A 15,021-nucleotide genomic window follows, 5' to 3' on the forward strand; every position below is an offset into this window, starting at 1 on the left:
GTGGGAACACCAAATTTGACAGCTTTATCTATGATCTTAAATGACAGACATTGGTTTATTTGGGAATCATTGATAATCTTTATCAAAAATAGCTTCATTTCTTATTTCTTATGTTCTTAACTCATATTAAAGGAATTCTGAAACAATGAAGCTTGTTCCACTTTAGATTTATCAAACTCATCATTCTCCTTGCTGTGTCGAGCTTTAAGGTGAGTAATAAAATTGACCTAGTTGTGTTAAAATGTTTGACAGTTGATCCACCTCGTGAAATTCTAGCAGTGCAAACCTTACAAATTGCAACTGTGCTGTCATTGTCACCCAATTCAAAGTAATTCCACACAAGAGACATTTTCTTTCGCATACAGCACGAGTTGTAGGCTAATTGTCCAACGTGTTTTTCCGCCCACTTTTGATTGACAGGAAATAATCTGACCTGATCAACTGCTGTTTTTAAACAAACAATCGGCTCGGCTGATGTCCAATATAACAGATAATTGCTTTTATCGGCCATCACCGATGATAGGCTTATACATCGGTGAACTCCAGAAATTGTGTTTTCAGCTTAATTGCCATCATTGAATTTTATTTTTAATTCTCTAGATATCAGCCACAAAACAATAAAATAAAAACAGCTAACCACTACTAAAAATAACTCTAGCATTTTAGTGGAGAGTTTTGCACAGGTAAACACCAAACCTAGTCATCCCGCATTGTCTATATTTTATTCTAAGTAGATGTATGAAATCTACAATTTATTACCTAGTCTCATGTGATGCTGTGAAATTTCTTTTGGGAAATTATTCTCTTGATACAAACAAAAGGGCAATCAATGACCGTGTCAGTTCCAGTTATGTGCTTTATTAAGGTCTGGCTTTTTCTCCACGGTCCCTGGGGAGCCCCAGTCCCTCACCCCCCGCTGCAGCACATGTGGCAGCTCTCTTCTCACTCGCCGGCCTGACAGCCTCATCAACACACAATAACCATTATCCTCTCTCTGCCATTATCCCCAACAACCCCCTCTCGCTATCTCAGAAATAGAAGCCAGCACAAAAGAGCAGCCCGTTTAGAAACATGCGCTTACCTGCAGTTCGGCGGAGGGTCAAGTGTGATTTCTGCAAGTTCCTTTTGAATCCTGCAATGGAAACATCATTCATTAATTCTTAAAGGTCTCAATCACACTGCAGCTGAGGGTTGTCACTCCTCTTTTAAAGACATTCTGCACTAGAGATGGGAATTTAACGATTGTATTTCCTCTTAACGATTCCGGTTCCGTAAAAAGGCATATTCAATCCACGTTTAGGAGGGATGTGAATGGGAGTGAATGGGGCCAATTTTGGGAGGGTTTAAAAAGGCAGAAATTTAAAAAAGCATTTACATGAATTCTTCCATTATCTTCTGTATTATTTGAGCTGTACATTTTTTTTAAATAATAATTTTAAGGGTTTTAGGCTCTACACTTTTACGTCATCATGGCAATGAAGTTGTAAAATTGGATATAACTTTACGCAGAAATGGTTACTATGTGATTTTAATCACACTAAAATCATGTTAACAAGCGGATTTTTATTTTTTTTTTTTATATATTTTTAAAAGAAAAGGATGGACGAAAGTCACAAATAATTTTTTGGGTAATTCCTGAAAATTAAACTGGTTCTGAATTTCTACAACTGAAATCAATCCCAAAAAATGTGTAATGGTAACAAAATTTGAATTAAATCTGTGCAGTGTGAACAGAACTGAAGTTGTTAAAGAGTTAGTTCTAGAGGTTGACCAATAGTGGATTTTGCCAATACCGATAACTAAGGTGGTGGAAAAGGCAGATAACGATTAATCAGCCGATAGTTTTAATACTCGATTTAGAGAATGTTACAAAATATTCTTATTCATTCCTTACTATGATGGGCACAGACAGAGATGCTACAAGAGTCCAAAATGAATAAAATCCCAGATGCAGTTTATTGTTCAACCAAAATCTTGGTGCATAATGTGGAACATTTAACTAAAAAGCAAGCCTGAAACCAGTGACTCTTATTTTGAAATGACAGAGACTTGGCTGCGTCACAATGCTCTACATTAAAGCATTTCCAAAGTTAAGCTTTTAAAGCTATATATTCATCAGCTGAAGGGTTTTGTGTATATACTGTATATTTCACCATATGAGGTTTAATGAGGAATAAGGTTTATTATAATTCACAAGATATGAAGTTGAAAAAAAAAAAGAAAAAACGAAATCGCAACAAATGGCACAGATTTTTTCAGATAACCAATAATTCCAAAAAGCTATTGGCACTGATTAATCTGTAAAACCGATATATCAGTCTACCTTAGTTCACCCAAAAATGTATTTTACTCATGTCCATACAAACTTGTATGACTTTCTTCCATGGAGCACAAGAGGAAAGATTTTGAAGAATGTTGACGCTACTTTTTTTCCTTCTATGCAATGAAAGTGAATAGTGACAGAGGCTGTCAGTCCCTAACGTTCTTCCGAATCTCCTTTTGGGTTCCACTGAAAAAAAAAAAATGTCATATGGGTTTGGAACAACATGAGGGCGAGTAAACTCTCATTCGGACACTCTTTTATTCTGTACACACACAGAATGATAATTTAGAGGATTCACTCCTAATAGACTTAACTCTAATTTAAACTCTGATTAAAACAAAATTGTACAACTTTCAAACGAACATCCAGGACCCATCTGTTGCTATATTTCAAGTCTGAACAATGCTGGCATCTTTTATAAGTGATACCTGTTGTTATCTCAGATGTCAAAGCGAGTCAATGTGTGTGAAATCAAGCGTTTTTTCATTTCCATGAAAAAGTGACACACACACACACAGTGACTGCAACGACGCCTGTTATTTAGCCACATGTTTCCTTCGACAGTCAGCTACGACAGGAAACCATGCATCATCTAAACATTGTCCTAGAGTAGTGGGTTACTATGAGCGTTTAAGGCCCACTCTGTCAGATTTAAGCTAGAATTAAAGCTAAAGTTTTTCAAACTGTAAGTTTATTTATAAAAATTGGCTGCATAGCTCTTATGCATGCATGCACAGAAGTCTTTATGCAACTGTGGTACTAATTAAAACAAGGGTTGGGAATCAAGAGCTGGTTCATATTCAGAACTGTCTCCATGTCTGGAAGTGAACAACTGCAATAACGTGCAATATAAGCATCAGAGCCATTGTCTTGTTTTCTGTCGGTTGTGAGCAAGAATCAACAGTCAACTTTCGAGTGTGTGACTGGATCGTTTATAGGATTTAAAAGTCTGTGTAAACAGAAAGTGTGAGATCGGTCACACTTGGCATGCCTCAAAGACAAACTAATACAAAGTATGTTTAAGAGAGATAAAGACAGCAAAATAAATGAATGGGTAATCTTTTTGTCTGTAAATGCACATAATTTATTTATGATGTTGCTTCTGTTCAATCAAAAACACTTTGCTTTTTTAAATAAATTGAGGGAGTGGTTATGCCACAAACACTGTTGAATCCGGAACATTCCTTTATGAATTGTCATAATGTCCATTTTTCCTCAAAATTAATAAAAGAATTGTTTACAGAGCCTTTAAGGCACTGCAATCGTTAAGAGGAATCAGAATAATTAAATTCTTTTTAAAATGCACTTAGATTACCCTTCTATCTGAATGCACAAAATATCTACATAATTTTTCTATTCAGAAACAAACAGCTTTGATGTTGACGATCTAAACCCTACCCGGAGCTTCTAGTATTGTGTAACGTCAAGCATGGAAAACCCTCAAGTTTGAATATTTGGATCTTGAAACGCATTAAAAACAGAGGAAACAGAGTGCTGCAGTCACTGTTATGAAAGGCACCATGTCGCCAGCAAAGCTTTGCTCGACAAATTGCATAAGGCTATCATACTGCAGTCAGGCCTTTGGAAAATCTACAGTGTTGGCAGCGAGGGCCATTTCACAGCCTGTAGAACAACAGAAACGCAGTGAAGCGTGCTACTGTTTAATCACCTGCTCCAATTATCAGCCTGCAGTTCAGACAAACACACATTCACTGCACAAACAGATGAAATGTTTTTAAAATCTTTACAGGTATTATAGAGATCTTGTGTAAATGCATCCAATGTTATTTGAGTTTGGATCGAAGTTGAAAGCCTTGATGCGGAGTTGTTTCCAAAAAATGGTCGCAGGTCTGTTCTGATTGGGTCACACATAATGTTAAATGCGAATAATAAACTGCAACTAATTATATAATTATGTGTAGTTACTGTAACAAAGTATGCTTATCAACTTTTAAAATGGAGAACACGCTTCCCATAGCTATTTTTTTTTTTTAATTTTTTTGACAAGCAACATGCAGTTTATTGTAGTATTACTACATTTCAATGTTTGATTTTAAGGACATTTTTGTTCACTAAACAGTTCTGGTACTGTGCTACCTCACCACTTGATGTCCAATGTAGGGGTGGGCAACATAAGCAAAAATTTACACTGGTGGCCAAAAGTTTGGAATAATGTACAGATTTTGCTCTTATGGAAAGAAATTGGTACCGATCACAACTTCCTAAACTACTTCAGAGAGTTCTCATCAAAACAAAAAAAAATCCTCCACGTGCAGCAATGACAGCTTTGCAGATCCTTGGCATTCTAGCTGTCAGTTTGTCCAGATACTCAGGTGACATTTCACCCCACACTTCCTGTAGCACTTGCCATAGATGTGGCTGTCTTGTCGGGCACTTCTCATGCACCTTACAGTCTAGCTGATCCCACAAATGCTCAATGGGGTTAAGATCCATAACACTCTTTTCCAATTATCTGTTGTCCAATGTCTGTGTTTCTTTGCCCACTCTAACCTTTTCTTTTTGTTCTTCTGTTTCAAAAGTGGCTTTTTCTTTGCAATTCTTCCCATAAGGCCTGCATCCCTGAGTCTTCTCTTTACTGTTGTACATGAAACTGGTGTTGAGCAGGTAGAATTCAATGAAGCTGTCAGCTGAGGACATGTGAGGTGTCTATTTCTCAAACTAGAGACTCTGATGTACTTATCCTCTTGTTTAGTTGTACATCTGGTCTTCCACATCTCTTTCTGTCCTTGTTAGAGCCAGTTGTCCTTTGTCTTTGAATACTGTAGTGTACACCTTTGTATGAAATCTTCAGTTTTTTGGCAATTTCAAGCATTGTATAGCCTTCATTCCTCAAAACAATGATTGACTGACGAGTTTCTAGAGAAAGCTGTTTCTTTTTTGCCATTTTTGACCTAATATTGACCTTAAGACAAGTCAGTCTATTGCATACTGTGGCAACTCAAAAACAAACACAGTGACAATGTTAAGCTTCATTTAACGAATGAAATAGCTTTCAGCTGTGTTTGATATAATGGCAAGTGATTTTCTAGTACCAAATGATCAATTTAGCATGATTACTCAAGGATAAGGTGTTGGAGTGATGGCTGCTGGAAATGGGGCCTGTCTAGATTTGATCAAAAATGACTTTTTTCAAATAGTGATGGTGCTGTTTTTTACATCAGTAATGTCCTGACTATACTATAAGTAATTGGACACCTTTACACATGTAAAACATTGAAACATTTATTTTTAATTTGGACAGTCTTGTACATAGCAATGAAGCTACTTTATCAGTAAAGTACTAATTACTAAAACAAAAATGTTATCCAAAAAAATATTTTTGTCTTTTTTTTTTCAGATTTACGCATTTCAATTTCATAACAAAATTCCATTAAATTGAACTGTGTAATGTTTAACAAAATTGAATAAATAATGAATGAAAATATTTGGTTCTTTTATTTTACTATAGATTAATCAATTTAATATGATGGAATTTTGTTATGAAATTGAAATGCGTACATTTTTAAAAATATTTTTTGGACTGTTATTTTCTCTGCATAATTTTTCAATCCAAGAAAAAAATCAGCTTCTCTCATTATTTGAACATATAAGCACTTTGATTCTCAAGCAAATTTTCCATAGACGTGATATAGACAGACGATACTTGAAATGTGTACTGTGTAACCCGACCCGGGCCCAACTGGACCCCAGAAACCGCTGGGTTTCAGGTCAGTTTTTCTAAGTACTGTGTGACTTAGGTTCAGATCAGGTTCGGGTATGTAATTAAATAAAAAAATTAAAAAATGGACTGCCACATTTATAGACACATTGTCAAGTTTTATCTTGACATATAATGGTTTCAAGTTTCAAAAATGCAAGCTGAGACACCTGTGCTCTGTTTCATTTGTTGCGCCACATTGTGTCTAGCTTGTTTTTAACGCAGGTGTCAAAAGATTCAAAGTTCTGAACACGTTCAGGCTGCAAAAAGTAATTAATGTGACTGTTACATTGTTTCACATGATCCCAGATTGTTCTGTTTAGTTTCTGCAATTGATAAATGGTAAGCCAATGTTTTTTTTTCCCTTACGCTCTAGTGTGCTGAGGGGCTGTCATGCCTTGTTAAAACTGTATGTTTATTGTTACAATACTGCAATCAATTACCAGACTTCTAACAGGTTGACACATTTCTACCAGTATATCATTTTAACTAGTATTTCGCCAAATGTAAAACCTGGGTCCTGAAGCAAAACCAGTTGTGAACCACTGACATAGACCAGCTTTGCTTAAAGCAAACTGATTGAGTGTTACCTCTTGGCACTGGTGGAGAGTTTGGCAGCGGTTTTACTGGAGATCTTGGTCTCCTTCTTCTTGGGCGCAACCAGGTCACGTTCCTGCTGAGGTGGTGCCGTCTCCCGCTGCTCGATATCTGAACTCCCTCCACTTGTGCTGGGGCTATCGTCTGGTCTCTGCACCTCACTGGACATCTTGGCCCTAGAAAGACAACAGGGTTTATACACGATTACATTAGCAGACTCTCAGGTGAAATCATTGGCTGTCTTGATTCCAGCTGTGCTGCGTGCAGAAGTGACAAATGAAAAAGTGATTTTGAGTAGAAAAAACACACAGACTCAAGTATCAGATTATGAGTGCATATACATGCAAAACCTTACAAGGATTATGCTCATATTAGCCAACAACGTGTGTGGTCTTGTAAATGTCTTAAACGGTTTTCCTTTATCAGGGTACAGCTTAAAGTTAAGCAAAAACCAATCAAACAGGTAGATTTTCGGCCATTAACCCAATTATGCATTTTGCACGTAAACACCTTTACCTGCTTTTCAATGCACGCGAGTGTTGATTAATTACTTTTGACGTCAAAAGTAGGAATGTGCACGAATAATCAACTAATCAAGTACTCATTCGGCACCAGCTAGTCGACCATTCAAAAAACTATTTTAAAGGTGCAGTATGTAAGATTCAGAAACCCTTGTTATTAAGGACACCTGTGGCCGTTAAGTGAATTGCAGCCAGCTGCCTGTTGCTCGCACGCACACACTCCATAGGGACGCGAGCATCGACCAAAACAAAGACACTGAACGTGATTCACCAGCATCATGCTGACAGATGAGGTAGCATAATTAAAATTACAGTTATGATTGTTTTACTACAAACTTTGAGACTGTATATTATATTTGACTCTCCAGTGCTGGAACAGGGCTAAAACAAAGTGTGGATATAGGTCTGACTATGCGAGACTGTAGTTTTAAGTAATCACTTTTCTTTGCATGATACATTGACTGCATTTATACGATAACCTATGTCGGCGTTAGCTAGCTAGCCAGCTTTATCAATAGCTGTTAGCTAAATTTGGTGGATGATGACAGTAGCTGTTTATAAAATAGACTGTACGTTATAAATATGTTGACACAAATCGGTATTGATGTGATTCCATCACAACTGTCATTTTGATATATCAATGCGCTATTGTTTTATAATAATAGATTGTATATATTTTCTGTATAACCAAGTTACGATACACTAATGAATGGGTCTTTTGCATTATCTTGAACATTGTCTAGCATTCATTTCATGTGTTATTGTAGTTTAGCTAAAATTACACAGATCAGTCCTTATGGCACTATATTTCTCATTCTTTGCAGTTATGTAGGCTTACCTGTCCAATAAGAAGAACGCCAATTCAGGGTCAGTTTTGATCCCCAAAACCAAATGAAGGTCCCCCCAAGAATCAAATGCCCTGCCGATGTTCACTCTAGTTTTCACTTAACTATGATCACGTTCCTGCTTAGCCAGACGGGATTCAGTAGATACATTTTTTTTTTTTTTTTGGCTTACTCAGAGTTTGTGTAGGAGTCGATGTTGTGCTGGGATCCGGACGTTTGCTGGATTCCATCTCTAAGATAACGTTACCTAGTTTGTTGTCGCTGTTGAATAGCGGAAGAGAAGCACTGAGGCAAGGCTCTTGGGAGTGCGGATAAATGTCACATCCTTTGGATTTCCCCGGCAAAAGCGACCCGCTCCCTTCACATGAAAATCAGTCTACAGGCTTTACTAAGCAACCTAGGAAGTCCGGGAAGGGCTCATTTTTTAAGTTGCATTACAAGCCGTTCACACATTGGCAAAAAAGGCGAATATTACGTGAAAAATTTTACATATTGCACCTTTAATATTGCAAATTGATTTTCCTTGTACTTTCCCTCTGAATCGCTTACCAAATCTCGCAGTTCCAATTAAGTCCACTGGGGGCGTTGTAGATGTGTGTTGTCGAGGTGTTGGATAAGAGATGGAAGTGCATTTTATTAAAAACGATAAAACTGTTATAACCTTGTAGTTTATATAAAGTATGTGCATTACCCAAATGTCATCAGAATTGGTTTCTCTGTAAGCGAGTGAGTGCAACTGTTTTCGCATATATTTTTTAATCTTTTTTTTTGTTGTTGATGCACATTGCTCATTTCATATTTTTTTACAAAAAGAAAAGCATAGTTTGTCAAAGTTAGATTATTTTGAAACCATTTTTGGTAAAGTTTGTGAAAATATACATTTCACGAACATGTCAAACTTGTTATTTTTAACTTACATTTTGATTTACGAGTAATCGATTAATCGTTTTATGTGGGTTAGAGTCCTCACAACCAAATGCCCATCCCTAGTCAAAAGCAAAGAATAATCTGATTATTTCAAATTGAATTGTGGTTTACTTACATTGACAGATTTTTTTAATATGCTGATTTTTGGTGGTTTGCATGTAAACGTGCTCATTAAAAGCTAATTTGATAGGCCTGAATGTTACAGTGTAATGGATAAACAATACACTTCTACTCTTGCATGCAAAAATATAACCAGTTATAAATAATATAACTATTTACCCCACAAAAAGGTCCAGTAAATCAAATTAATAAAATGCTGTTTTAAACCCAACATGAAATCAAAACTGAGCCTGTTTACTTTCATAATGCACGTTCTTGTAGGGTGATTCTTAAAATCACAATTTAAAATGTTTATCAGAAACTTTTAGCAAAATGTAATAACTTTCTCCGCCTCTGAAACGGACCATTCTAGTACGTAATGCCCATTTTTCAAGTCCCACCCAAGATTTTCTCGTCAAATATATCCCATTTCAAAAATCTGATTATGTTTGTAACATATGTTGCAAACAGAATTACATATGGACTTTAATCGCATCCTGTCAGTTAAATTAAGCCCACATCGACATAACGAGTCCCGCTTTTCATTCAAGAAGAATTTAAGGCAGGCATTTCCTATTCGCCACAGGAGGTACACTGAAATTAAACAGTTCTCCCAGACATTTGATCACAGTTAGATCTTGATTTAGATGTTTATCTAATCTCTGAGGGTGACGGAGCTCTTTTCAAGCGATCATAAGGAACTCTCTCTGATGTTATCAGAAGATGTGGCGGCAAGGAAAACTCTCTCATCACAGGCTTTAAAAGCCACATGAGTCCCGCTAATAAATACCTACGGAACCTGCACACTCATCTCAGCATTTAAATGGAGATAAAAGACACATGGTGTGGAGAAAGAACCAATACATACTGTGAACACAGACCTCAAGTTGCTGATTAGGGTGTTCATGGGAGAAACTTGCAGATAGGTCACCTTTTTAAGATTGCAAGTCATGAGTGATCACAGACACACCAACGGGAAGTTATTAACACTTCTGAAGAGTGTATTTTACGGGTCAACTCGTTTTGTGATAATGTGGGAAATGAGTCGTAAAACATTTAAATTGCAGCTTGCATGCAGTCAGACCAGAGGGTTAACAGCTCAAAGCCAAATTCAAATACAGTCTGTGTGCTTTAGTGTTAGACACAATACTGCCCGTTTACGGTTCTGCTAGAGTTATTTCCTTTAAAATAGAGAACGATGGTTTATTCCAGTGACTGATAAATCACTTCAATGTGCGAGTGTAAGAGTCTGTTTAGCGACCTTTAGTCCCTGGTTCACTTTTTCCAGAGGTAATGTATCCTAGTGCTTAAAAATATGGGCTGGTCACTTAAAGGGTTTAAGATAGGTTGCCCAAGAAATAGTATACTTAAGTGTCTTTGGTAAAATAGTCTACAAAATGACAAATTAGTGATTTTTGCCCTCCATTGTACAAATATGTACAGTTAACGTTTAGTGTACACACTGTAAAGGGTTCTTATTTTTCCCTTTATCACAGAAGCACTGTGTACTCCACGAGATTTTACCGTTTTAAATAATTAGGTATCTTTTAGATATGGTTTTGGGCTGTATTTTACCATTCCAAGTACTCTATATTAGAAACCCGCAGTACATATTTGCTCTAAAGGAATAATAATATACCCCAAAAGGGCACCACAAAAGTATTACCTTAACCCTTAAATGCATACCATGGGTCTTTAGTGACCCAGGACCTAATTCCACCCCCTTTACCTCATCCATGTTTTGGAGTCATCCCCCCTACTTCTTCTTTAGTATTCCTCATCCTTTCTCTTATGAATTGTCTTACAATAAAAAAGAATGCAAAATTTGCAAAAACTTCTTTTTTTTTTTTTTTTTTACTAATTGTTTAATTAGCAATACTGTATGGGGTCTTTAATGACCAGAGATTAAATACTGTTGCAATACATATTTCTACTTCTACAAGTCATATTTTTAGTATTATGTCATATCTATGTATGTCTACAATCACAGGACATATATTTCTTTATTTATTGCAAGACAAATGAGTGCCATATTCATAAAAACTACCACTATATCATGCCTGTTTTCCGCACAATGGTGGGGAATTATCAGTGTTGTATCTGCGTGTACACATACGTATTATACATGTTATTTGTTACTCAAGGTGGCACAGATGTTTCAATGATTTTCTTGATGTACATTTGATGAAGCAGCAACGTGGAAGTAAACTATAGCAAGTTTAACACATGAACAGTATGATTTGGCTATTGTCATTTGTGTGTACTACTGCAATTCTGCAAGTTGTGCGTCTATATAGACTCAAACAGTGCCTGAGAAAATACATATGTAACTTATGTGTAGCTTATGTGTAGCTCAATTTGCGTTTGACAGCCAGTTTCTCGTTCTACCATTTGTTGCATTATTTCTTTAATATATGAAAACTAAAACATCCAAATATAACAGAATATACTGTATTATTTTCTAATTGTCTTAATACTTTGAAATTGTTACACTATACGGGCATTTTGTAAATTTATTTGTGATAGATATAAGTGCCGGGTCGCTAAAGACCTGAGATATGTAATAATGTTTGGCAGAACGCCCATGCATTGAAGGGTTAAGTCAACAAAAGTAACCTTTTGGGGTATATACAGTATTTAAAACCAAATTTGATTTGATTAAAAAAAATCAAAAGGAACATACCAAAAGGGTGCCACCACAATGTCAAGAGGTTGTACCATTTACGTTTTTTGGGTACCACCTCAGTACACAAATGTACTCTTTTGGGGTAGGCCTTTAGTATCCCAAAGTACATATTTGTTATATAGGAAAATGTCTATACCCAAAATGGTACCATTACACGTTCGTACTATTTTAAGTACACAGACATGCCTCTTTGTTATATATATATATATTTTACCCCAAAGTACATATTTACTTTACCAAATGGTGCCACCACAATGTCAAGGGTTTGTGTCGTTTTAAGAACATAGTGGTACCTTTGTGGAGTATGTATTTGTAGTCAAAAGTGCATATTTACTCTATAGTAACAATCCAGCACGGTACCATTACAGTACACAGAGGAATCTTATTTGAAGGTATTGTTGAGGGAATTAAAGGAAATCACTGAAGCACCAGGATCTAGTGCTGTCAAACTGCGCTGTAAACGCAGAAATCTCCTGCTGCCGCAGTTGCGTGCGCGATGCGCTTTATATAGCGTCTATTTATGCGGGAGGCCGCGAGCACTTCGCAATCCCGCAGAAAATATGCGGATAAAACGCACCCGTCGAGCCGCGTCGAGTTTCAGCGGCAAATTTTTCCAAAGCCAGGGAAAAATGTGAGGAAAAACATCACACAACCATTCACCCATGATGACCACGATGAGCCAACTGGCTCGGCACAAAGGACAGGGCTCGTCCCGCACATCCCCGCACACCGAGGGGCAAAAATAACCACTTTCGCGGGACATTCAGCGACTTTTCACGCACACGCGAAGATATTTACCTGCCGAGCGGCCGTCGACGTAGAGTCCCGATACGCTTTTCCTGGATGATACCGTGTAACCAGAGTCGGGCCGTCCGCTCGTTCTCGTCTCCTCGCTATTTAACTGAAGGCAGCAGAAAAAAACGATTACAGAAACTGAAGCAGCCGGACCGCCTCTGCGCGCGCTCTCGCTGCGGCCGTGAATGCGCAGCGCGTTCGCGGGTTTGCGCCCGTGTGTGAGTGTTAAGTGACTTGCTAGACATGAGAGGGAAGATTTTAATCACATTTCCTTTCAAATATAGCTCCAAAAATCGGCTTGGGAAAAAGTAAAAAAAAAAAAAAAAAAAAAAAAAGACTACTTGAAAGGCTTGTGGTTCATAAATTGGTCAAATGATTTAATTAAAATAAAAAATAAAAAATAAAAAACTGTGGTTGGTATTAAGGGTGGCCTGGGGGGTGCACAGCATAACAAAATTAGAAAAGCAAATAATAACTTAAAACACAACGAAATTAAGACACAACACAACGAAATTAAGCCACAGAATGAAATTAGGCCACAACAAAATCAGAAAAAATGCTTAATTTTGTTGAGCTGTGGCTGAATTATGTTGTGTTGTGGCTTAATATTGTTGTGTTGTGGTTTAATTTCAATGGGCCTTGGCTTTTTCATTGTGTTATGGCTTAATTTTGTTGTGTTGTTTTTTTTTTGGGATGTTGTGGATTACTTTTGTTGTGTTGAGGCTATGGTGTTGAGGTTTAATTTTGTCATGGCTTTTGCTTTGTGTGGTGCTTTTAAGGATTCCAGGTTCAATGCAAGTTAAACTCAATCTACAGCATTTTTGACAATAACTAACTACGTTTCCATCGAAGGATTTTTTGCGAAAAAAGTTTTAGCACATCAAAATAAAGCTGATGGAATTATCGTTAAATTTTCACAAGTGTCGACATAATATCTTTCTGTTTAAGTTTAGCGCATAAATCCTATGTCGACAGGTCAATTGTCCTGAAAAACTGGTTTGGAAACCGTTTTTGTGGAGGAAAATGGCATTAACGCAAAGCTGTAGTGTATTTGACCTTACAAAAAACAGCATGAAGGAGAGGAACACTCGAGTTTTCCTCAATTTCTTTAAAAGACACATTAACTTTATTCTTGATAGATGTTTTTCCAGACATTTTATTGACTGTGCTCCTGAGCCGGTAAAGACTGCAGCGTGTTTTACCAAAATTCCTGGTAAAAAAAAAAAAATAATAAAAAAAAAATTATATTAATCAATTGTGATTGACATGCTGGTAATAAAAATAAATAAATAAATAAATAAATAAAAAACATGTGATCTGCACTGTCCAGCCTGTAAGCCTTATTTATGGTTGTTTAAGTTCTCCAAGTGTCTGAAGTGGATGTTGGCCAACGAGAAGACCAGTAGTTTAGTCTAGGGCAAACGTAAACCCACCTATCTTTTTTAGGATTTTGCGTATGCCCACCGAAAATAAGTGATGATACGTATGGACGCCAGCACAACGAGTAGGCTTTTCACCAGGAACTTTTTAAATCTACTAAAGCGATGCCGCAGCACCACTGTGCGAAGGTTTTTTTTTTTTCAAGTGTACAGATATTCTCTCTAAAGCCCCATTCACACCGCCAGCGACATCGCGCGAGACAGCAACACGATCCTATTCATTTTCAATGAGAGCACAGTGACTTCCGGCGACACGAGCTGTCACGGCCGTTGGCGACAGAGGTCGCCGTGGAGAGCGACAAGACAAGTTGAGAAAATGTAAACTTTATGCAAATGAGCGACTGACAATGAGAGTGAAGACAGCAGAGCTCATGTCATCTGTCTCCTGGCAGACTGGGGATGAGTGCATGCAAGACAGAGAAGTTTCAGCATCGTGAGGGATGTTTACTGTTCTATATAATTTGTCTATAATCACATGCATGGATATAATAAAACATTGATGCGTGGAAAAGTGTGTCAGAAACGGTCTGCATTCTGAGTGAGTTTGATTCATTCATTCATGATAGATTGATTGTCTTATTAATGATTTAATACACTGAACACTGCTGCACATTTTATAAAACACTCTACACTGCAGAATGTACAATTTTAGAGACAAGAGAACTGATTCCTTGTCAAACTGTAATGATATCTTAATTTAACCAGTATTAGGTCTCATCTGTGATCAAATTTTTAAACGTTATTGCCAGATGTGCAGTCCTCCAATAACGTTACAGCGACAAACAGTAGGAATGCCCACTAGCGACACAGATCACAGAGTCTAGAGACACCAAGCCACAAAGTCGCTGGCAGTGTGAACGCAGCTTAAATGCACACAGAGCTGCGGGAGGCGGCAGCGCAACTGATGACACGGGCAAGACAGACAGTCTGACAAAGCTGATCCACCAATCAGAAGGTTAATCTCAGACGCGATTGTATATTTGCGAACCAATCATATTTTCCGCCCAGCCTCTGGCTCTCTGATGTTCTTCGTGAACATCGGAATGACCTCAGGTTGGCTGAGAGGAGATG

The 15,021-nt window shown here is 37.3% G+C and overlaps 1 protein-coding gene across 1 annotated transcript in view; it reads right to left on the reverse strand.

Moving 5' to 3' along the window:
• LOC127453226 (ubiquitin-conjugating enzyme E2 E2) overlaps positions 1-12,678 on the reverse strand; it is a 41,098-nt gene extending 28,420 nt beyond the window's left edge. The window contains exons 1-3 of the mRNA XM_051719473.1: positions 12,515-12,678; positions 6,632-6,814; positions 1,082-1,132 (exon numbers count right to left, since the gene is read on the reverse strand). Coding sequence (XP_051575433.1) covers positions 1,082-1,132; positions 6,632-6,807 — 227 coding nt within the window. The 5' untranslated portion in view covers positions 6,808-6,814; positions 12,515-12,678. The remainder of the gene's footprint in view (positions 1-1,081; positions 1,133-6,631; positions 6,815-12,514) is intronic.
• Between the last annotated feature and the right edge of the window lie 2,343 nt (positions 12,679-15,021).

This window comes from Myxocyprinus asiaticus, chromosome 15, assembly GCF_019703515.2.
Source record: "Myxocyprinus asiaticus isolate MX2 ecotype Aquarium Trade chromosome 15, UBuf_Myxa_2, whole genome shotgun sequence".
Classification (NCBI taxonomy): domain Eukaryota; kingdom Metazoa; phylum Chordata; class Actinopteri; order Cypriniformes; family Catostomidae; genus Myxocyprinus; species Myxocyprinus asiaticus.